Source organism: Canis lupus, chromosome 15 (genome assembly GCF_011100685.1).
Source record: "Canis lupus familiaris isolate Mischka breed German Shepherd chromosome 15, alternate assembly UU_Cfam_GSD_1.0, whole genome shotgun sequence".
Classification (NCBI taxonomy): domain Eukaryota; kingdom Metazoa; phylum Chordata; class Mammalia; order Carnivora; family Canidae; genus Canis; species Canis lupus.
Genome location: NC_049236.1, coordinates 7,990,891 through 8,013,078, shown reverse-complemented (window position 1 = coordinate 8,013,078; position 22,188 = coordinate 7,990,891). Strand labels below are relative to the sequence as shown.

Here is a 22,188-nt window from a genome sequence, read left to right as displayed (position 1 = left end):
CTGGGGCGTTTCCGCATCATTTCACTTGGGCAAAAGCGTCTTCCCCTTTCTGAGGGCGTTTCGGGCCCCCCTGAGCCGCCAAGGACAGGCCCGGCCCCTCGCCCAGGACGCGCGCCCAGCACCACGTGGCGTAGCTTGTAGCCGCTTCCTGCATCTCTTAGGTCCTAGGCCAGGAAAGCCCGTCCCAGACCCAACATGCCCGGGGAAGAGGGGAGGGCAGGGGGTTGCTGGAAACACACTGGGGCCTCAAGGGGCGTGGCCACCTGGGATAGACACCTGCTCCCCCCAGTCTGGCCCATTTCCTCAAAGTCTGCCTGTGGCTTCCGGGCAAACTCCAAGATGAAATCATGCCAGCCTCAGTTTACCCGCTGTCCTGTGGCTCAGGCCTGCTCCCTGAGAGCCCCGGCGTGGCCCCGGGGGCTCCCGGCTCCTCTCCTGGCGCCCAGCAGAGCCCTCGGCCCCCGCGGCCACAAAGCTCAGAGGCAACGAACGGCCCCAGGGATCCGGGGAGACGGAGAAGACCCCTCAGCCGGCCCCCGGGGGGCGCCGGGCCCGGAAGGCACCTACACCCAGCATTGCAACACAACCAGGGCGGTTCCTGGGAAAGCCCCCGCTGCTCTCCAGCCTGCTGGGCGGCCCGGAACCTTCCTGAAGCCTCCCCGTGCCCAGCCCCGAAGGCCCTTAGCACAGGCTGGAGCCGGCTGCCTCCGGGTGACACTGCAGCCCCCTGCCCAGCGCCGGATGTGCCCCTGAGTCGTCCCAACACCAGCGGCTCAACCGCATTCTCACAGGCGCCCCCGCGGAGCCCCCCCCCCCGGCTGCAACACGGGAGCCCAGCCTCTCGCCCGGTCAGGTCCAGGTTCCCCGGTGAGGCCCTGGGGGGCGGCATCGGGGCCCGCGGCCTCCAGACCCCAGCCGGGGTGGGGGGCGGCACCGGCTCCCGGGCGAGGAGCAGAAGAGAGGACTGCTTTAGCAGGTGGAAGTGATTCAAAAGGAAAAATAAAGAGAGAGATGGAGCAGTAATGACTCCCTGGACTGGGTTACAATGGGGTGAGGGAGAAAGAGGAGGACGGGGGAGCAGCGGGGGGGGCTGCTCCCGGCCATGGGGGGCGGAGGACCAGGACCGAGGGCGGTCACCCCGCATCACCTGGCTTTCCCGCCGTCCCTGCACCCGCGGCTGTGACCTCAAGCAATAGGCCCGGCGGCCGCGCGGCACTTACACACTGACGTCTTCTGGCTGCTGTGTTTGCTGGGCATCAGCTTCACCCCTCGAGACTTCAGCTCAATTTGCTTCTTGACTAAAGAGGAAGCAAGAGGGAAGAGCGTGTAAGCTATTACCTGTGACTGGGGATGGGTCCTTCTAGAATGATCCTGGCCTGGGACATTCCAGGGCCGAGGACGGCCCCGGGGGGCATTCGGGGCCAGCAGTGTCCACACCCCCTGCCACGCGGTCTCGTAGTGATTCCCATTGCACGTCACCCCTTGGCTCTGGGTTTGGCCGGTGGACGTCGGGAGGCGGGTCCCGGGGGGCCAAGGAGGGCCAAGCTACCACGGGCTGGGAGGCCGGGGCCCGCAGGTCACCGGGGGGGCGGCCGGGGGCTGAACGGGGCTTTGGTCCCACTTGAGTCGGGCCCATGGGTCATCGGGACTTTGCCAAATAGCACCGAGCGGGCACCAGGGCCGGGATGCCACAGTTCCCGGGCCTTTGTGTCTGACTGCCTCAGTTTCCCAAGGCATTCTGCAAGCCTCAAAGGGCTTCATGGTGTCCTCCTTGAGGCGTGGGTCCCCGACCCCATGCCGCCTGCCAGCTGCCCCCCCCCCCCGGGACTCCACTGCTCTCACCACCCAGCAGTGCTGGCGACTGTGCCCAGGCACCTCCTGTGCCCACTTCCTGGGCTAAAGGCCTCTCAAGGTCTTCCCTGCGTGGGCATCGTGGACCCGCGGGCGCTGCCGTTCACACCCGATGCAGCAGGATCCTTCCCCGTCTGCCCCCGGTGTGGTGTCCATGTCCACCGCCCTGGTGCAGCTCTTGGGGGCTCCCCCTGGGGCGCCGTGACCACCCAGCTCCCCCGCGCCGTGCAGCCCGCAGGCACCATGAGGGCCACAGAGACCCACGTCGGCCCCAGCACGGCACCTAAAGGAGGAGCCCGCGTGTCTCGGGCGCCCTCCTGGCACCTCTCGGTCTTGTCTTCCAGCCTGACCGCTCTGCTGTGGATCCCCAGGCCGCCCTGTGCCCCCCGCCTCAGCCTGGTTCCCTCGCGTGCTCTCCCCCGGGGGTTCCTCTCGTGGCCTCCTTCCCTAGAAGCTTCTGTGCAGGCGCCTTCTCCGGCCTCCGCTGCCCCGCTCCCGCCTCTCCTGTCTCCCTGACCGTGGTGCGCCCTGCGTCGTGGACTCGGTGGTTTTGGCCACCTCGGGACGTGCGTCCAAATCGTTCCCGGGGGCATCCTCAGTGCCCGCAGCAGATCCCGGTACGTGGGGGGCGTGATCTGAGGAAGGGCCGTCCCGTTGCTTCCTTACACATCCGTCAACCCCGACCCGGCGGGTCCTCACTGCAGCCACCCGGTCACCAACCTGCAGCTCAGGGTGGTTTAAGTGATTCGCCGCCGTGGGCCACCAGCCGGGATGCAGAGGGCTCCTGGCCGGACCTCAGCATCTTCCCCTGCGACCTGCCCCAGGAGTGACCCCGGGTGCCCTGTGACCTGCTCCAGGAGCCCTCCCATGCCCCAGGCGGCGGCTGCAGCGATGAGGCAGGTGCGGACTCGTGTCCCGGTCCCCCCGCGGCACCCGGCTCTGCCTGCATCCACGGCTCCCCAAGGGTCTGTCCCTCGGCAAGCTGTAACCCAAATGCACGACCAAATTCAGAGTCGCCACTTCCCAACGCACATCCCCACCCTTCGTATGAACGCGCGTTGCTCTCCGCGTGCACCCAGCAGGGGAACCTGCGATGGGCACTATGGTGGGCCTGTTACAAGTGGGGGGATTGGCGGGGAAACATGCATTGTTCATGGCCCGCCAGCACGGCGCAGCAGCAGGGATCCTTTCAGCCAGTCGTCCCGAGGAGGACAGGGCTGGTCTCAGGCAGCTAGAGCTGGCACCGGGACTGGGGCGGGATGGGGTCTCTAGGACCCCTGCCAGGGTCCGTCTGTGCGGCGGCTCTGGGCACCCGGCCCAGCAGGAGCAGGTGCGCGTCCTCCCAGGCACCCGCTTCACAGCCTCAAGGTCCCCGGGCGCCAGGAACCCCATTCCCAGGGGCTGCTGCTGCTCCTGCAGGGGAGCCATGAGACGCGGGCGGACGTGAGGGGACGGCGGGGAGCGAGCCGCTGAGACCCGCCAGGTCAGCCCTACACCCTCGCCTCCGCGGCCCATTGGCAGCAGACGACGCCATCGCCCTCCCCAGCAGCATCGAACCCGTCCTCCTCCTTCCCTCCCTGCTACTCCCGCAGGAAGGAACTTGCTAAAATGGTCGAGAAAGTGAACTGGAAGGACCCTGAGAAGCCTCTGGGGGCTCCTTAGTTCACGTACGACCCTTGTGACCCTATTACTGCTCCGAGCCGGTCCCCGAGCCGTGTCACCCGTGCGGTCTGTGCACAGCACTCGCGAGCCTGGGCGAGGCAGGGGCTGTGCCCCCGGACCGTGGTTCCTCACACCAACACCGCAGTCTCTAGATGCACGTCCAGGCCCCTCCGGCACGGGCCCGGGCTCCAGGGAGGGGCACCCAATGGTGGGAGCCGATGCCGGGCCAGGAATGTCTCCCATGCAAGATCCCCATCACCAGGGATGCTGACACCATGATGTCGCCTCCGTGGGCTGGGGCCCGAGTCCTCGAGCGATCCCGGGGAAGGTGTCACACCCTGAGTTACGAACAGCTCCTTTGTCTTTCAAAGCATTCGACCAAGTGGATGGTGAGTGATCGGGGGGTGGAAAAAGGAACACGACGGGGAATCAGCCACAAAATGCGCTTGGCACGAGCTAGCCCAATGCACCGGGTCAGATCAGGTGCAGAGCGTCAGGGAACAGGCGCGTCTCCCTCTAGCTCTCCAAGGCGCGACCGACAGACCCCGGCGGAAACAAAGGAGGAAGCGGCAAGGGCTAGAGGGTTTCTGGCGCGCCGTTGTTCATGCTGCTGGTCCGCCCACCCGTCCGTGGAGCGCCCACTCGTGTTGTGCCGATGACATCTCCCCGGAGCTCTGATCTCGTGACGTCGATGCACCGCAGGTAAGGAGCCCGCTGCGGGCTGCACGGTTCTGGCCGCGCATGGATGCACACATGCATGCGAGTACGTGCACACACGCTCGCGTCTACAGTGGGCACACCTGCGACAACGCATGTGCACACCTGGGCACACACGGCGACAAATATGGACAAGATGTTAACTGGCGCCGGCACAGGCATTTGCGCTGTGGACCAAGTCAGGGGTCCCAGAGAAGAGAGCTGGCTGGAGCTGGCTGGCGGGGCTCTGGGTGGCTGCAGTCATGTCCCCCCGGGGGCCAAGGGCGGCGGGCGGCTCAACCCCCTTCCCGCCTGGGTGGGCTACAGGACGTTCCCCCGCTGCCCTGCAGGTAGCGGGACACTCGGTGCGCACTCGGCGGCAGGAATCTGGCACCACACGTTCTTCCCCCGTCTGTGGCGTGAGCTGTTGGGCTGAGCCGGCAGGAGGCTGGACCCGTTGGTGCAGGAGGCGAGGTGCCCCGCGTGTCTCCACGGCCCCGGGGGTCCCACGGTGGACGGAACCCGCAGCCCCCTCGCTCCCCAGCGTGGGCCCTGCACCAGCTCTGCCCGTTCCCGCCGCCCAGCTGTGCAGCTTCACCTCCCCACCTCTGTTCCTTCCCCAAACCCACCTCATTCGGTCTCAGGAACCGTTTCCAACAAACGTCTGCCGTTCGGGATTCGGAGCCACGCTCCTGCCGTAAACAAACCCTGCATTGCTTGGATTTTTTTTTTTTTTGATTTATTTATTTCGTTGCTTGGATTTTGTTCACTGATTCACTCTCTCTAACTCGTCCCCCCCAAAATGTTGCAGAGGGTGCTCTTTTTAAAAACCGGAATCCGACTTTTCCCCGAGAAAGCCTGGCGGGTGCGCACCCCGGCCTGTGCCCCCGTCTCGTCATGGAGGGCCTGGCCACCGGCCCTGCACAGACACTGTCGGTACCCACAGTTCCTCGCTGGACCAAGTCAGCGTCTAGTGTGTTGGCGGCTCAGCTAGCTCAGATTTACAGACCTCCCAGGAGACCCGAGATCGAGTCCCGCGTCGGGCTCCCTGCCTGGAGCCTGCTTCTCCCTCTGCCTGGGTCTCTGCCTCTCTCTCTCCTCTCTGTGTATTCTCATGAATAAATAAGGAAAATACAGAAGTGGGAATCCAGGGTACTTAAGGTTCCAGGGTCTGGTCCTGAAACCACCAATGCCCCATGAGAGCCTTTGGGTGGGGCTGTGACGTGCCCCGGGCCCCCCATCAACAGGATGGAAGTCGGCCTCCGGGTTCCAGCAGCCCACGCTCCAGGCTCCAGGGTTGTGGAAAGAGCTGCTGCAGCTGCTGCCGTGGGCCGCGTGTTGTCTGGAAGGGAGGTTTGCTCGAGACTGACGAAAAGTCGGACGGTTACCGTGGCCAGAGAGGACGCCGCCTTCTCCGAGGAGCACGTGGCAGGATTCAAAGTGGAGGACGCTCAAGGAAGCGCTGCCGGTGGCCACGGCGGGGCGGGGGCCGCGGGGCCTGTGGCGGACCCCGGTGGTGCAGCCGTGTTGAGCATTGCGGGCGGCCCACGTGGGCCGACGTCCCGGCTTCTGCCCACGGCTCCAGCTCAGGAAGGAGAGTCGGTGCGGAAACCGCGAAGCCTCGCAAGTCCGGCAGCGACCTCCGCTAGGGATGCGGGCGCTGGAGGGCGGCGGGAGCTTAGAAGACACAGTTCCTGGGGGGCTGCTCGCGAAGACTGCGGGAAGGGGAGCCGCCGGGAGGGTGCGCATCGGGGCGCGAGCTCTAACTTCCCGAAGGGTGCGGTGGCTCCGTCAGCGGCCGGTGGCGTCCTCACAGACAACCGCTGAGAAGTCAAGGAAAACGTCCAGAAGCAAAGGCAGCTGAGGGACCCCCGATGCCTTTGGCTGCCAGCTGCAAGGCCGCGCGCCCTTGGCTCTTCCTGGCTCGGGTCCTCCCCTCTTCTCTGCAAGGCCGCCCCGCGGCTGCGCCCACTCCGGAGAAGTTGAGGCATCGGAGGCTCCGTTCGGGCGTCCGCTGGTCCTCCTCGCACCGTGACGTCGCGTCCCGTGTCCCCCGCGCTCCCGCACCTCTGACCTGTGACTGGCGAGCCCGCAGGACGTTCCCCAACTGAGGACCAAGTGGACGAACGACCGTTAGAAGAATATGTGCCTTGAGCCGCTTCCTGGCAAGAGGAGGGGGTCGGCTCGGGAGCAGCCAAGGCGCCGGGCCCGTGTGTCCGAGCTGTTTTCACGGCAGGCTCACTTTCTGGTTCGGTTTAGATGCGTGGTTCCGTGGGCACCGGGCTCCGGGCTCCTGCGCCTGGAAGCCCCAACCCTGGGATTCGCGTGGAGGCCCCGAAGGCCCAGAACCCCGAAATGGAGCTGGCCAGTGCTCAGGCGCTCCGCGGTGCACAGGAACAGGAGAGAGCGTCGGGCGTGCACCCCAGGCTGCCGGGGGCCCTCCTGCTTGGTCTGAGACCACGGCTCAGGCGCAGGCGACGGAGAAACAAGTGCGCATGGAAAGTAGGAGCTTCGCTTTGTTACCATAAAAGCATCTCGATTCATGCAACCTGGATTCCAATGGGTGAGTTTACCCTGCGGGCAGCTGAGACGCGGCGTCGGGCTTCTCAAAGCTGCGGAGCTACTGCTCCTGCCTGGGCTGCCAGCGACCTTGGTGATGTAGGCAGTCGGGCCTGGCCTCGCGCGGACACGCCTGCCACCTTCCCTTCCGACGGCGGGCCTCAGGCCAAGCGGCCCCGCAACGCCTGGCCTCGGTGCCCTGACCGTAGTGGAATCCGAGCCTGGGCAGGAAACCCCGAAATTCCCCCCGGCGAGACGGGAACGGGATATGCCCGGCGTTGGTCACTCATCTGCCTCCTGTGCAATGCGGCTCCTGGGAAGACACTGTCCATCAACACACTTGGCTTGGGGACCATTAGCTCCCAATTCTCATAAATCACTTGGGACTCAAGCCACAAAGTTGAGCACGGTGGAAGCTGACCCCATGCTGCTGTCTCCCCAGGTCCGATCCTCACACTTCCCTGGCCTGCCCTGTGCCAGGAGCCCGACGCCGGGGGCACGGCAGGGCACCCTGGGGACACGGCAGGGCACCGCAGGCCCTGCTCCCTGTTCCAGCTCCCTTAGGGTGGGCGGGTGGCAGCCACGGCAGACATGAGGGGGACGGAAGACCCAGGTCAGGTGACTGACTCCAGGTCCCCTCCTGCCCTGGTCACTGACCCCCAGCTCCCCCTTCTGCCCTGGTCACTGACCCCCAGGCTCCCCTCCTGCCGTGGTCGCTGACCCCAGGCCCCCCTCCTGCCCTGGTCGCTGACCCCCAGGCTCCCCTCCTGCCCTGGTCGCTGACCCCCAGGCTCCCCTCCTGCCCTGGTCGCTGACTCCCAGGTCCCCCTCCTGCCCTGGTCGCTGACCCCCAGGCTCCCATCCTGCCCTGGTCGCTGATTCCCAGGCTCCCCTCCTGCCCTGGTCGCTGACCCCCAGGCTCCCCTCCTGCCCTGGTCACTGACCCCCAGGCTCCCCTCCTGCCCTGGTCGCTGACCCCAGGCCCCCCTGTCATGCCCTGGTCACTGACCTCTAGGCCCCCCTGTCATGCCCTGGTCACTGACCCCAGGCTCCCCTCCTGCCCTGGTTGCTGACCCCCAGGCCCCCCCGTCCTGCCCTGGTCGCTGACCCCAGGCCCCCCCACCCTGTGCTCTACACTGACCCAGGCCCCTTCCTGCTCTCTGGGTCTGTGGGTGGCACCCCTTCTACCCCCCTGCCCTCCCAGCTGTGGGGAGGCCTCCCTGCTGGGGGGTCCAAGGCCGCCTCATCCCTGAGGTCTCCCCCTTCCACGATAGCCAGGCCGCGCGCCCCCTCCCTAGAGCTGCCTCTGCCGCCCCCCGGGTCTCCGACTCCATGACTTGGGCTGTGCTCATGGTTCCTTCGGAGCAGCGGGCTGTTCTGGTCGGTGGGTTTTCTGTACGGGGGTCGTGTGGCCGCGCGGGGGCTTCCAGGTCCTCGGCTCTACGGCGGTGAAGGGAGACGAGGGAGGCCGGGCCACTGCTCAGCACCGGGCAGAGGGATGCACGCCAAGGGCCCGAGACCTAGGACGCCCTCCGGGAAGCCTGGTCTGCGTGGAAGTGCCAACCCCGTTCGGGGCCGTATTCAGGGAGACGGGAAGGCGCGAGGTAGGGAAGCCCGTCGCGGAAGCCGACGTTCGGGCTGTGGGCCGTCCCCGGCCGTGGACTCTGTGGGGCGGTCGCCGTTAACATCAGAAACGGGAAACGTTCAGGGCGCATGATGTTCGGGTCAACACCCCTCGGTGACATTTTCTCTTTAGTCCCACAGACAGAAATGGGTCCTGGGTTGTGCTGGAAAATGTCCTTTTCCTTAAAGGGTGGGCTGAGGTTCACAAAATAAAGTTGAGAAGCTGCCGGCGGAGCAGGCAAGGCCGGCGCTGGGGTTCCCTGCAGGGACTCAGCTTCCAGCCCGCGGGGCCGGCCTGGGGCGCCCTGCGACCTCTCGGGCTTCGGCTTCTTTAGCGGAAACGCGCGAATTTAAGGCACATTTTGCCACAGGGCGCGGAGTGGGGCCCCGTGGGATGGTGCGGGGCCGTGTGTGCGGCGGGAGGGGGCTCCCGACCTCCGGAGGCTCCCGCGCGGCTCGGCCGGGCGCCCACGGTCTGCGTCAGACCCCGACTGTGCCCGCCAGGCCCTCGGGCACCGGAAACAAGTAGACACACGGGCCCCCTCTTCACTCGGATGAAACGCTCACGTCCATCCCCGCCTTCCTGCGTTGGAAACGACGACAAAAAAGATCCAGGCGGCTGCTCTGCTCCACGAAAGCCCAGTGTTGGCACCAGAAAAATATTTGCAGGCGAGCTCTCGGGGGGTGGGGGGGGGCACCTAGGGGACCAGGTTGGTGGGTTTTTTTTTTTTTTTTTTGGCTTATGTTTTAAATATTTCAAAGGTGTCCTGCTGCCCGATGCTAAGGAAATGAGGCTGCTTAGGAAGGGAAGGCTTCTCGCAGGCCTCCTTTGGTCCCCGCTTCCAGCCGGCCCCGGCGGGGAAGCCCGGGGCCCTACGCGGAACAGGTGCGAAACGCGAGTTCCCACCGAATCTGCGAGAACCAATATCCACGTGTGACTGCCGGTGGTCACGAAGCCCACCCTCGGTGTCCAGAAATGCCGTGTACCTCCCAGTAAGCTCCAGGTCGAAAGGAACGTCCTTATCTCATCTGCTCTCATCCCTCCGCCCCCCGGACTTTGGGCCTCCTCCAGGGCGAAGAGCTCCCTGCGCCCCGGGGTCCCGGGATCGAGTCCCGCATCGGCTCCCTGCATGGAGCCTGCTCCTCCCTCTGTCTGTGTCTCTGCCTCTCTGTGTGTCTCTTATGAATAAATAAATAAAATCTTAAAAAAATAATAATAAAAGGCAGGGGGCGTCAGCTGCCTCGGGAAGCTGGCTTAATTTCCCTGAGCCTCAGTTTCCTCGTCCATATAATGGGGCCATTGACGGCATTTACTTCGCAGGGGAATGAAGCAGGGCAATCGAGGTGGTGCTGCCCGAGCGCCCGGCCCGGCTCTTTGGAGGCACTCGGGCTCACGAGCACCCGGCCTGCGGAGGGGCCGGGAAGGGACAGTGGGGCGAGGTGACCGTGGGGCCACAGGCCACTACGGCAGACACAGAGACCCCAGGTCTGCCAATAAGAACAGGATGCTCGAGGCATGTCCACCCTGGCCAGCCGGACCCAGGCCGGGGCCGGGACGAGCTCCCCAGGACGCAGCCCTGCACCCGCTGAGGACGCCCGGCGGCCCGCCTACCTTGGTACTGGGCACTGAAGCCCCGCTGCCGGTGGTTGCCGTCCGACGTAAAGTGCAGCCGCAGCCAGTTCTTGCTGCTGATGACAGGAGCGGGGAGGCTGGCTCCGGTGAACCTGCGGGCACAGAGGGGGTGGGTCAGGGGTGGCCGGGGCAGCCGTGCAGGGGCGTCCCCACGCCCACGGCAGGGCTGGGCAGCTTCGTCCCCGGGCTACCGGGGCTTGCGGGGCCCGTGCATCCTTCAGGCCGGCGGCAGATGTGCAGCCTGCCCCCCGCCAGCCGCGCTGCCAGGGGCCACTCAGGTGCATGACACACGGGAGTCGCAGGAGAGGTGCCCGCCCACCTGAATCCCTGACCCGCGGCCAAAGTCCAGCCCGTGACCCCGGGCAGGGGAGTCCGTGGCGAGGGCCTGGGCAGGTACTTGGGGCGGCAGGCCCTGGGGGGGCCTCCGGGGGCTCCTCCCCTGCCCGGGGGCTGCCCTCCTCCCTTAGGTTCCCCTCTGCAGCCCAGCCCGGTGGGGGGCGCCCCCTGGCACAGCCCCCGGACCAGCTGCCAGGTCAGCGGCTCCCTCCCCAGGGCACTGGCGGCTTCGGGGCTCTGCACGGGGCCGCGGCCTCACCAATTTCCCACCGTGTCCCCCGAGGCCCCCTGCTGGGTACCGCCCCCCGCCCCGCCCGTGTGTCCTGCACCCCCGGGCCCCTCCGCCCGCAGGACCAGGGACGAAGCTCCTCAGCCCTGCGGGGACAGCCCGCGCCCCTCTCCCAAGCACCCACTAGCCCCCCCCAGGTCTGTACCCCCCTGCACGGGCTCACCCGTGCCCATCTGTCCTGCACCCCCGCGTCGTCTGAGGGCACGGGAAGCCCTGAAACCCCCGTCCCGCTCTGCTTGGCTCTGAAGCCCTGGGGGCTGCGTCCAGCCCCAACCTCGCCCTCGCCCTCGGCGCCAGCCTGGCTTGAGACAGGGTCCGGCCACCCGGGGACCGTGCCCACCAGGCTGCGGCGACAACGGCAGGGCTGCGGGCGGGAGGCCAGCCCCGTGTGGGCCGCACAGCAGCTCCAGGACCAGAGTGCCCGGCCTCCCCCCTCGGCGCTGCTGCAGCCCCGCCTCCAGACGTGGGTTTGCGGGTGCGGGTCCTCCCGGGGTCCGTCCGCAGTGGGTGCAGGGGCCTGCTGGACGGCCTGGGCTCCAGAGGGGTCAGCTGACCTCAGCTCCCGGTGACCCGATCTGTAAAACGGGGACGATAGCAGCCGTTCCTTCAAAGACTCGCGGGTCCAAGTGAGGCAGTGCGCAACCTGGGCCTCAGCCCGGCCGCAGCCTCGTGCTCGGGAGCCCCCACCTTCCCGCGTCCGCACGAGCAACCGACAAGCACGTCAGGATCCCAAGGGAAATGGGGGGCCCTAACACTAACCACCAGAGGCAGGGCAGGGTCCCAGGGCTGGCACCGAGGGCAAGGGTGAGGTGCCCGCTTACGGGGTGCCGAGGGGGTGCGGACCCTGACGAAGAGGGCTGGACGGGAAGAGCCACCCTACAGGACCAGATCCTCAGGCAGTTCGTGGGAGTCGCACCGGAGCAAGGAGCGGACACCTGGAACTCATCCTCCCTCCCCTCCCTCAGTCTGTGCTGATGCCTCTGGTGATCTGACCCCCTTGGAAGCCAGGAGTGAAGGAGCATAGGGATGCAACCACAGCCAGGTCTTCCCAGACGCGGACCCGCGTGGGGAGGGCCGGGGAGAGAGCGCGGGGGGCCAAGGGATGCGCGTGGTGCCCCCCACAACCACGCGCTCAGCAAGGGAACCCACCAAGTGGCTCCACGCCCTGCAAAGCACAGTATTTAATGCAAATGCTGACTCGCACCAAACTCCAACAACATAACCCACGCAGCCTGGGTGGGAGCTGTCGCAGAAGCCGTCACCGCATCTCGCCGGTTCCCGTTTAAATATCACAGGCTGAGCCACGTAGGTCCCCCCCCGCCCCGAGGGGCCCCAGGGGCACGGCGGGCTTTCCCAGGGCCCCGTCCAGTCCCCTCGCAATGACAGGGCTCTGAGCCTGTGCGCAGGAGGGACGCGGAAATGGGGAGAATTTACCTGAATGACCCAGAACCCAAGGCCCTTTACAGAGCCAGGAACGGGGAGGGAGGGAGGGAGGGAGTGGTGACCGGAGGGTATGGGGGTCCCGGCCTGGAGGCACCCCCCGGACCCGTGACCACGCACAGCCACGCGGACAGGTGGCGAGCCCGCTGCGGCTCCATCCACGGGACCTCTGCGGACACGGCCCTGCATGCGAGAGCTGGGGCGAGAGGCGCAGATGCTGGTCCCGGCAAGGGGGACGAGGGGATGGGGGAGCCCCGGAGCCCCGGAGTCGTCCACATTCTGAAGGGGATGGTGGTCATGTGGGTGCACACTCGGTCGAGGCTTTGAAAACTACATTTAGGGCCTCCCGGTGGCTCAGCGGTTAGCGCCGCCTGCAGCACAGGGCGTGACCCCAGGGTCCCGGGATCGAGTCTCCGTCGGGCTCCCTGCATGTTTGCAGGGTCTGGCTGCAGCCTGCCTTCCTCCCCTGGGAGCGCGGGCCCACATGCAAGGGCTCCCGTGTGTGCACACGAGCGCCGTCTCCACTCAAACACAGGACCTGGCTCGTGCTGGCCCCCGCGGCAGCCCCGGCTGCACAGAGAGGCCAAGACGCTCCCTCCAGGTCACCCCGCCGTGAAACAGCCAAGGTGGGGGTCAACCGCGGCCCCGCACGCGGCCGTGCGCAGGGGCATGGGCATCAGGAGACCCCGGGTTAGATTTGAGAATTCCTGAAAACCGCCGTCCCCCGGGGAGGCCTCGCGGGCCCCCCGACTGCAGAAGGGGCCTGGGGCCCGCCATGAGGGCCGCTCCCCGGGCTCCCTACGCGGGTGGGGGTCCACGGTAGCTGCAGTGCACCCCATTCAGCTGCTGCAACGTCCCTGTGTCTGCACAACCCCCACCCTGCGTCGGCCGCCCCCAGATTCATGCCCCCAGAGCAGCTGCCCTGGATCCCACACGGGGTGGAGGGACCTCTGCATCCCGGGGTCAAGCAGAAACCATCTCTGCAGCCCCAAAGCTGGCACGGGAGGACGTGGGACGCAGGCGCCTGCCACCCTACAGCCACCCCAAGCCCTCTTGGCTCCCCACCTGCACCCTCTGTCCTCTACAAAGCCCAGACTCTTCCACGCCGTTCCTCTCCGGTGACACCCGTTTCAAGTTCCAGCATCTTCCACGCCTCTGCAGGTGCCACTCCCTGCACCTGGAATGTCCTTTCTTATTGCCCCACCTGACTTCCGAGAAAACATCACTCGCCGCTCCCATAAACCCAACCATAGGGCCTCCTTTTCCCTGACTCTCTCCCTGCCCCCACGGGAGGAAGCCTTGGCCTTCGCTGTGACCCCCCTGCACCATGCTCACGCCCCCGCCGGGGGCCCGGATGCAGCAAGTCGTGACCATCTCCCCAGGTCGGAGCCACGCTCTGTAAGGGCAGGGACAGGGCTTTCCTGGCCTTGCTACCCCGACATCGCAGCACGGGCCCGGGACCAATCGGTTCCTCGGAGCAGAGGTTGACACACTCGTCCAAATAGCTTCCCGTCGGTTCTTGTGAATCGAGTTTTACGGGATCACAGCCGTGAGCGCTCCTTTACATACCGTCTGCTTTTTTGCTACCATGGCAGCGAGGAATAGCTTTTTTTTTTTTTTTTAAAGATTTTATGTATCTATTCGTCAGAGATGCAGAGAGAGAGGCAGACACCCAGGCAGAGGGAGAAGCAGGCTCCATGCAGGGAGCCCGACGCGGGACTCGATCCCAGGACTCCAGGATCACGCCCTGAGCTGAAGGCGGCGCTAACCACTGAGCTCCCCGGGGATCCCTGGGAGTAGCTCTTACAGAAACTATTACAGATCCCAAGAATTTGTATGGCCCTTTATGAACCCCTTTTCCTGACACCTGCCCCAAGCCTTGCAGATGATGCAGTTCGTGGGCAAAAAGTAATTTTCTAAAGGAAACCTGTGCGGCTGCGAGCTTTGCTCACGGTGTGCAAGTACTTAAATGCGCATTTATTGGTCAATCCGTGTAATGCAGGCCGAGGTGTTTGCTTCGGTCGTGGTTTTGTGCTCCGCGCCGTCGGTCGTATATAAGCTGCACCCGTGATGCGTCGTCGCCCCGAGACCAGCTGTGCTGCAGCTTGGTCAGTCAACAAGCACCCATTGGGCACCCACGGTGGGCCAGGTACTGTGTGGGGCGCTGGGGCGCGACAGGGGCAGGAGGGGCCCCGACGGAGCGGCCCCACTGGGGCGCGGCGGTCCCGGCCGTCCACACCTGATATCTGGGAGGCGATCCTCTTCAGAGATTCCCCTTCGTGGAGTCTTTCCAAGGGTTCAATTCAGTCCCTGCAGATGCAATTCTATTTCCTTTCACACTCGTATTTCATCAGTTTATGGGATGTTTAATTTAAATCACATAATTACAATGACAAGTAGGACTGGCACCGAGAGACTTAGCAAGGGACCACCCGGTTCTCAGGAAGTGCACACGGCTCAGCGGGTGGGAGCGCGGGGCCCTGGGAGGGCCAGCGGGGCCGGGGCGAGCCCGGTCATCACGCCGCTCCGCGAAGGAGCGCCCACTCCGCCTCCGGCGGTGGGCATGCCTTGTCCTCACGCCCCTCCTGCCGCCAGCGCGGTGGCGGTCAGCTGACTGCACGCTCCCGGGCCAGGAGGGCCTGAGGGGGTTTCCAGGCCTGGGGGGCACCCGTGTCCGATCCCATCGGCGGCCTTGACAGCCAGGCAGGCCAGATCTGCTCCGAGTGTTCCCAGAGCTTGGAAGGTTGGTTCCTTGCCAAGTGCTCCCCGTCCACCTCCATCGCCACCCCCCCAGCCCTGCCTGCTTCCCGCTCATCCTTCAGCTGGAGTCTTTTATTTTTTTTAAATTTCATTTATTTATTCACGCGAGACACAGAGAGAGGCAGAGACACAGGCGGAGGAAGAAGCAGGCTCCCTGCAGGGAGCCCAACGCAGGACTCGATCCTGGGACCCTGGGGTCATGCTCTGGGCCGAGGCGGCGCTCAGCCGCCGAGCCCCCCGGGCATCCCCTTCAGGTGGCACTTTACAGCCACTGGGTCCGAGTCCGCTGTCCCCCCTGCGTACCTGGTGCCTCCTGCACTTCCCCTCCCCCCCAGGGCCCGTCCGCCCTCCAGTTCCTTGCATGCACCTCACATGGGGACCGGGCACAGGGACCGGGCGCGGAGGCCTCACTAAGTACCACCGGGAGGAAGAACCTAGAGTGAGCGAGCACCCCAATAGGTCGAGGCGCTGAAAGCAGAGGGTACGTGTGGGGAGAAGTGGGGACGGGGAGCAGCCTCCAGGGCCACCCCGGCCCTCGGCCCCGCCCTGGGCTGCGCGTTCCCTGGGGACAGAGGCCGGGAAGGCTGGTAACCAGTGTGGCCGCTGCTCCTCCTCCCGGGAGCAGCTCAGGAAGCCCAAGGAGTCACCCGGGCTCCTCCCTGCTCCGCTGTTAGCTCCAGGGGACCCGCACAAAGAGCATCAGGGACGCGCTTTCCACCCACGCACCGCTCCCTGCAGGGCCTGTATGTGAGCCCGGGCCAGGGGGGACTGGGGGCAGCGGGGGGCAGGGCCCGGGCAGCAGAGGTCGTCACCTCGCGGGGTGGCAGCCACACAGCATTTCTCCCACCCATGCCACTGTCATCTCATCCCCGCCCCACCCCATCCCCCCACCCTGTCCCCCCACCCCGTCCCTCCATCCCGTCCCTTCCCTGTCCCCCCACCTCATCCCCCTGTCTCCACCTCACCGCCACCCCCTCCCCCCTCTCCATCCTCTCCTCATTCCCCCACCCTGTCCCCACCCCGTCCCACCCCCACCCTGTCCCCCCAGCCCATCTCCTCTCTCTCCCCCACCCCATCCCCACCCCATGCATCCCCCCACCCCATCCACTCCCTGTCCCCCCACCTCCATCCTGTCTCCCCACCCCGTCCCCCTGTCCCCACCCTGTCCCCCCACCCCGTCCCCCCGTCCCCTCCCTGTCTCCCCACCCCGTCCCCCTGTCCCCACCCTGTCCCCCCACCCCGTCCCCCGTCCCCTCCCTGTCTCCCACCCTGTTCCCCCACACCGTCCCCTCCCTGTCCCCCCACCCCATCTCCCTATCCCCTCCCTGTCCCCCCACTCCATCTCCCTGTCCCCACCCTGTCCCCCCACCCCGTCCCCCCATCCCCTCCCTGTCCCCCACCCTGTTCCCCCACACCGTCCCCTCCCTGTCCCCCCACCCCATCTCCCTATCCCCTCCCTGTCCCCCCACTCCATCTCCCTGTCCCCACCCTGTCCCCCCACCCTGTCCCCCGTCCCCTCCCTGTCCCCCACCCTGTTCCCCCACACCATCCCCTCCCTGTCCCCCCACCCCATCTCCCTATCCCCTCCGTCCCCCCACCCATCCCCCTGTCCCTACCCTGCCCCCCCACCCCATCCCCCCACCCCATCCCAGTCCCTACCCTGTCACATCTCATCCCCCCACCCTGTACCCTCCCTGTCCTCCCACCAGGACTGGTCCCCACCCCATTCCCCAATCTCCGCCCCCACCCCTCCCCCACCCGTCCTGTCTCCCCCCAACCCCTGCCCCATGCAGTCCCTCTTACACTGGGGGCTGTGCCTCCTCCCTGGCCTGCCCCAGTCCTCCTGGGACAGACTCCAGCCTCCACCCCACCTGCGGCTGAGCCCGTAGCCATGTCCTGCCCCCAGCCCGAGTCTGTGGCTCCAGCTTAGACCTGAGAGCTCGCCGACACCCGGTGGCCCCATGGCCTGAGATGCCAGGGCTTGCCCCATCAGGCAGGTGGGAGCTGGGTCCGTGGGCCTGGTGACCAAGGCACACTCACGCTCTGCCTGGACCTTCTCACCTTCCCGGCTCCAGGTCTCTGCCTACATGGAGATGCCACCTGGCTGAGTCATCACCTGTCCTGGTCCCCTACGCAGACGCAAGGGTTTTTTTTTTTTTTTTTTTTTTAATTTTTTAAAGATTCTATTTATTTATTCATGAGACACACAGATTGAGACAGAGAGAGAGAGGCAGAGACACAGGCAGCAGGAGAAGCAGGATCCATGCAGGGAGCCTGACATGGGACTCGATCCCGGGTCTCCAGGATCAGGCCTTGAGCCCCCCAAGCTGCCCTAGAGGCAAGGGGTTTAAGGAGGCCGAAGGTTAAGGGCCGGCCCTCTGGAGTCAGCTCAGCCCTGTGTGTGAGCTTGGGCTCCACGTTCACGCGTTGGATAAATATGGGGATGTGCCAAAACTGCTCTGAGCCTCAGTTTCCCCACTTGTGCACTGGGGGTCCCGTGAACAGCTGTGCTTGTTTGTAAGGCGTCCGGGACTGTGCCTGACACACAGCAGGGGCCCCATAAATGTGGACTGTTCTCCGCCCTTGCTTAGGTGTGAGAGGAGAAGGGACGGGATCTTACCGGGGCCTTGGGCCCCACCTTCCAGGGCACACAGGGAGAAGGGGGCCCCGGCGTGGCCTGGCTCTGACTTCCCTGGAGGAGGATGCTCGTATCCACCCGGGTGCCAGGAGGACAGAGCACCCCTGGCGCCCAGGGCAGCCCGTCCACGGGGCGGCCACCGCCCTTCTCCCTCAGTGGCCCCAGCCCGGCCTCCCCTAGTCCTGCTGTCTGTCCATCTCCACCTGTCACCGGCCAACACGAGTCAGAGAAGGGACTCGTCCGCCTCCCAGAGCGGGCGGCAGTGTGTGCCTCGCAGAGGTCTCCGGGGACGACGCTTGGATAATGCATCTCATCCAGAGGAAGTGTTTGCAGGTGGCTTACGGGGAGCCTCCCACGCCAGCCTCTGCCCGCTGCTCCACTGCCATTCTGAGCTCGAGCATCATCGACATCCCCTGCCCCCTCCCGGAGGCAGCCAGCCAGCCCTGCCCGAGCGCCCGGCAGCTCCGAAGCCCTGGCTGAGGGTGTGAGCCTCCCTGAGCCTCCTGCAGGCCGGAGGAGGGATGGGCTGCCCCACCTCGGGGGTGTGCAAGCTGACGAGCAAGGGGTCCTCGTCACACGGAGCTGGATTCGGATCCAGCCTCCACATCCGCTGGCTGTGTGGCCCTGGGAGGCTGCTGCACCTCTGTGGGTCTCCCTTCGCCAGTGGGTGTCTCACGGCGTGTGGGGAGGCCCGTAAGGCCCTGCCGAGGCTTCCGGACGCAGCAGCTACAGGTTCTTGATCGTGCCATGTCTCCATGCAGCATGGGAGACTCGTGGGCAAAGGGCTAGCACTAAATAGGAAGCAGGTGGGAGAGGAGATGAGGCATGCGGGCCTGGGTTCAAGTCTCAGCTGCCAACTTACCCGCTGTTGAACTGTGGGCAAGGAACTGACCTGCTTTGGGCCTCCGTTTCCCCACCTCCTAGCCTGACAGAAGGTCTAGGTGAAATAATGGGTATAAACGCGCTCAGCGCAGTGCTGGGCCCACGGCACATGGCATTTGCTTTAGCGCGGAGGGCGCACGGCGTGTCAGCGTTGTCCGTGTACTTTCTGACCAACAAAGCAGAGGTCTGGCCAGTAGCACAGTGGGGCAAAAGCAAGTAGAGGGGCGAGGGAGGCGACAGGAAGAGAGTGGGTACAGGGGAGAGGGGCCCTGTCTTCTCCTATTGCTCACTTCCATCACGTCTGGGCTAGCATTTGCTTTCAAGTGGGAGAAACCCAGGTCAGATGGGCCTGGAATAGAGAAGAGATCACTGGCTGCCCCAATCAAACCATCGCTGGCCCCAAGGGTGACTGGCCCCAGGAACCCAAATGCCACGAGGCCCCCCCCCCCCTAGTTTTAAGTAGAGAAAGCTCCCTGGAAGCCTCTGACTCGTCCAGCTGTGTGGGCGGGGTGCCCTCTCCTGGGGCCAAGGGCACGGGTGTGGGCTTGGCTAGAACCGTTTGGAGACGCTTCTCCAACAGAAGGGATGTGCTCGGTGCTAAGCCAGCAAAATGAGGGGCGTCCACGGCGCCTGGAAGAGACAGGAGCTGGACAAAAGGGTCAGTAGGTCTTGCTGCTCTGTGGCATAAGGAGGTAGCTTTGCCGCGTGCCGCGGGGGGCATCCGTCCGTTGACCGTGGGCCTTCTCTGTCTCCCCCCACGTTGGTCTTGTTCCAGGTCTCCTCCTCCCCTCCTTTGCTGTGTCCTGCCAGAGATAAGCAGGCACGTCCAGTCCCCACTAGGCTGATCCCATTCTTGTGCTTGATCATCCGTTTCCATTATCTGTCCTCTTGCCCCCGAGACCCCTGGGCTGGGTGTGGACACCTCGCTTTCGCTCCCAGCAGCCTGCATCCCCAGCGGCAGACGCGGTTCTGTGCACGTGCACACGCTGCTGTGGTCCTAGGGGCGATCAGGGTCAGTCCGCCTCCTAGGCTCCGGGCGCTGTGTGCACGAGGACGGACTGGCCGGATCCATCTGGAGCGAGAGATCCATCAACCCAAGTGAGGATCCATCTCCCCAGAGGCGCCTTCCTCTCCTTCCACTACCCTCCTCCTGCCATACTTGGCCTTGGTCCTTGCTGGCTCCTCTTCATCTTGACCTCAGTCAAGGGAGCTCCTAGAATCCCCGGAGAAGCTAAACACACGGACGCAAGAGTCAAACCAACTTGAGAGTGAGGGCCAGCTCTCCCACCCGTTGCTTGAAAAAGCTCCTCTCTTTCTCTAGGCTTTTCTGGAGAGGACATCCCGACGACATCATCGTCATTCTTACTAAAATATCACGGTCACGTGATTGACGGTTCTTGGCACCAAGTTAGTCCCAAAGAGCCTAGGCCTAGCGCTCATGACCCTTCCTTTCCCACCAGTCTGGCTTCCGGAAGATCCCAGTGGCCTCCCTCCACCACCACCTCCTTTCCCGAGACCTAGCCGGCCGTCACACGTTCCCTGATGGCCGCACGGCTCCCGCAACTCATGGCCATTTGTGGAGACGTGCGCGCGTACGTGAGTGAGCGAATGAGCTGCAAGAACCCAGGGGTGAATTAACTGGTAAGCGAAGGAGTGAATTAGTGACTTAATGAGTCAGCAAGTGAGGGAAGAAGAGTGTGTAAAATTGAGTCGCTCACGCGCCTTGCTCCCACAACTAATCCAATAAGCGGTGGCATAAATGTTCCATCTTTATTAACACGAGCGGGGGGTAAGGACAGCGCGGGAAACCTTACGGGCCGCCAGCTGGACGGCAAAGACTCTGTTCCTTCCCTGCCGCCGCTTTAGCAGGTTACTCCGAGTGTGGTGGCTGCAAGGACGTGGCTGTCGGACGGTTCTCGGGGGCAGGAGTCCGGCATGGGGGTCACTGGGCCGAGAAGACCAAGGTGTCTGCAGGGCTGAGCTCTCTGGCCAAGGGGAGCCCCTGGGCGCTGGCCTTGCCCGACGTCTAGTGGCCGCCCCATTTTTTGGCCTGTGGTCTCTTTCTCCAGCTTCGAAGCCAGCTGTGCTGCTGCTTCAAATCTTTGATTCTGACGCCCTGCGTCTGTCACATCTCCGTCTCAGGCTCTGACACTCCTGCTCCCCTTTTGCGGGGCCCCGCGTGGTTGCATCCGGTCCACCCACGTGACCCAGGGTGATCCTCCCATGTCCCGTCCGTTCCGTGATCACATCTGCGCCGTTCCCCTGGAAAGGAACTCCGTCCCGGGCTGTCGGGTATCAGACGTGGACATCCCCGGGGAGCAGACCTCTGTCTGCCCCAGATCCTCCACTCAGAGGGCCCAGGCTGCCAGAGGGTCACCCCACAGGAAGAGGGGCAGGAGGGTGTGGGCGGAGGCCGGTGCTTCCAGAAGCATTTATCAGACGCTGGAGGCCGGTGCTCTGGCTCCTCTTGGGGCCTGAGCACTGGGATCTTCGAAAGCCTCTCAGGTAGTCCCGGCGCGCCCCCAAATTCGGGGAACACGGTCACGGAAGACACACTAAGAGTACATGCTGCTCCAACTGAGGGTCAAATCCACCCTGAGATTCCCAGAGGAGAGGGATCAAGGGCCGGGTGCGCTGGGAAGATTTCTGAAAGACCCCATTTTGGAATAAGAACGGGGTTGCAAGGTCAGCACCAGGGGTTTCCCGAAGAGCCCCCACCAGCGTCTGCTAACAGTAGCGTCTTACACAACCGGGGTGCTGTTAGCCCAGAGGAGGACCTCACTCAGGTCCCCGTCCCCTGCTGATGCCTTTTCTCTTGATGCGGCTCCAGCCCGGCATCCCCCGGAGCACTGAGGCGTCGGGCCCACCTGCTCTCTGACCCGGGTCAGCTTCTTGGGCTTCCCTGGCTTTCTCAAGACCGTGGCACTTCTCCAGAGGCCTGGTCAAGTATTTTGTAGACTATCACTTCGTCCAGGTTTATCGAATATTTTCTCACAATTAGATCAGGGGTTTAATTGGGGAGAAGGATGCCGTGACTGCTTAAGGTGGTCCCTGCTGGCTGTCTCCACCGCCAAGAAACAGTTGGCCCTTTTCCACACTTGATTCACTAGAAATGGGGCCTATGTCCAACCCACAGGGTAGAGAGGTGCCGGGGGCCTCCCATCCCTCAGCCAGGCGTTCCCCACCACTGTCTTATCACCTCACGGCTTCTTGGCGATGAGGTCCTAACGAGCCGCACCCGGAGACTAGGTGGCAAGGCTGGAATCTGAATTGACGACTGCATGTTAGCACCGTGCAGTCACGAGGACCCCACAGGATCCCACAGGGGCTGCAGGGAGAGCCCCCCCGCCAAAAAAAAAGCTGGCCTACGGGGTTTTTCAAATAAGTCCATGGGGGACGCCAGGGTGGCTCAGTGGTTGAGCGTTTGCCTTCGCCCCGGGGCGTGACCCTAGAGACCCGGGATCGAGTCCCGCGTCGGGCTCCCTGCATGGAGCCTGCTCCTCCCTCTGCCTGTGTCTTTGTCTCTCTTGTTCTGTGTCTCTCATAAATAAATAAATAAATCTTAAAAAAAAAAGATATCAAATCAGTCCATGGACTGTAACCCATAGCGGGTCATGAGATGGGCCTGCAGGTCGCACTTTAAATAACAAAAGGGAAGAGAGTACATTACACACGTATTTAAGTGTGGTTTCGTAAAATGTCTGTTTTCTCTGAACGCTGTGTTTAGAGACCTTTATCTTTACAATGTGCATAAAAATAGCACCCCTGAGGCGCTTGGCGGTGCAGCTGGTTAAGCATTGGACCCTTGGTTTCCGCTTA

General features: G+C 64.5%; 1 protein-coding gene across 1 annotated transcript in view; it reads right to left on the bottom strand.

The window, feature by feature from the left end:
* The window catches only part of CSMD2 (CUB and Sushi multiple domains 2), a gene marked incomplete at its 5' end in the record, with an annotated part of 437,990 nt that overhangs the window by 255,657 nt on the left and 160,145 nt on the right, over positions 1-22,188 (bottom strand). Inside the window, 2 exons of the mRNA XM_038557633.1 lie at positions 1,221-1,298; positions 10,004-10,116. Of these exons, the coding sequence (XP_038413561.1) occupies positions 1,221-1,298; positions 10,004-10,116 (191 nt within the window). The remainder of the gene's footprint in view (positions 1-1,220; positions 1,299-10,003; positions 10,117-22,188) is intronic.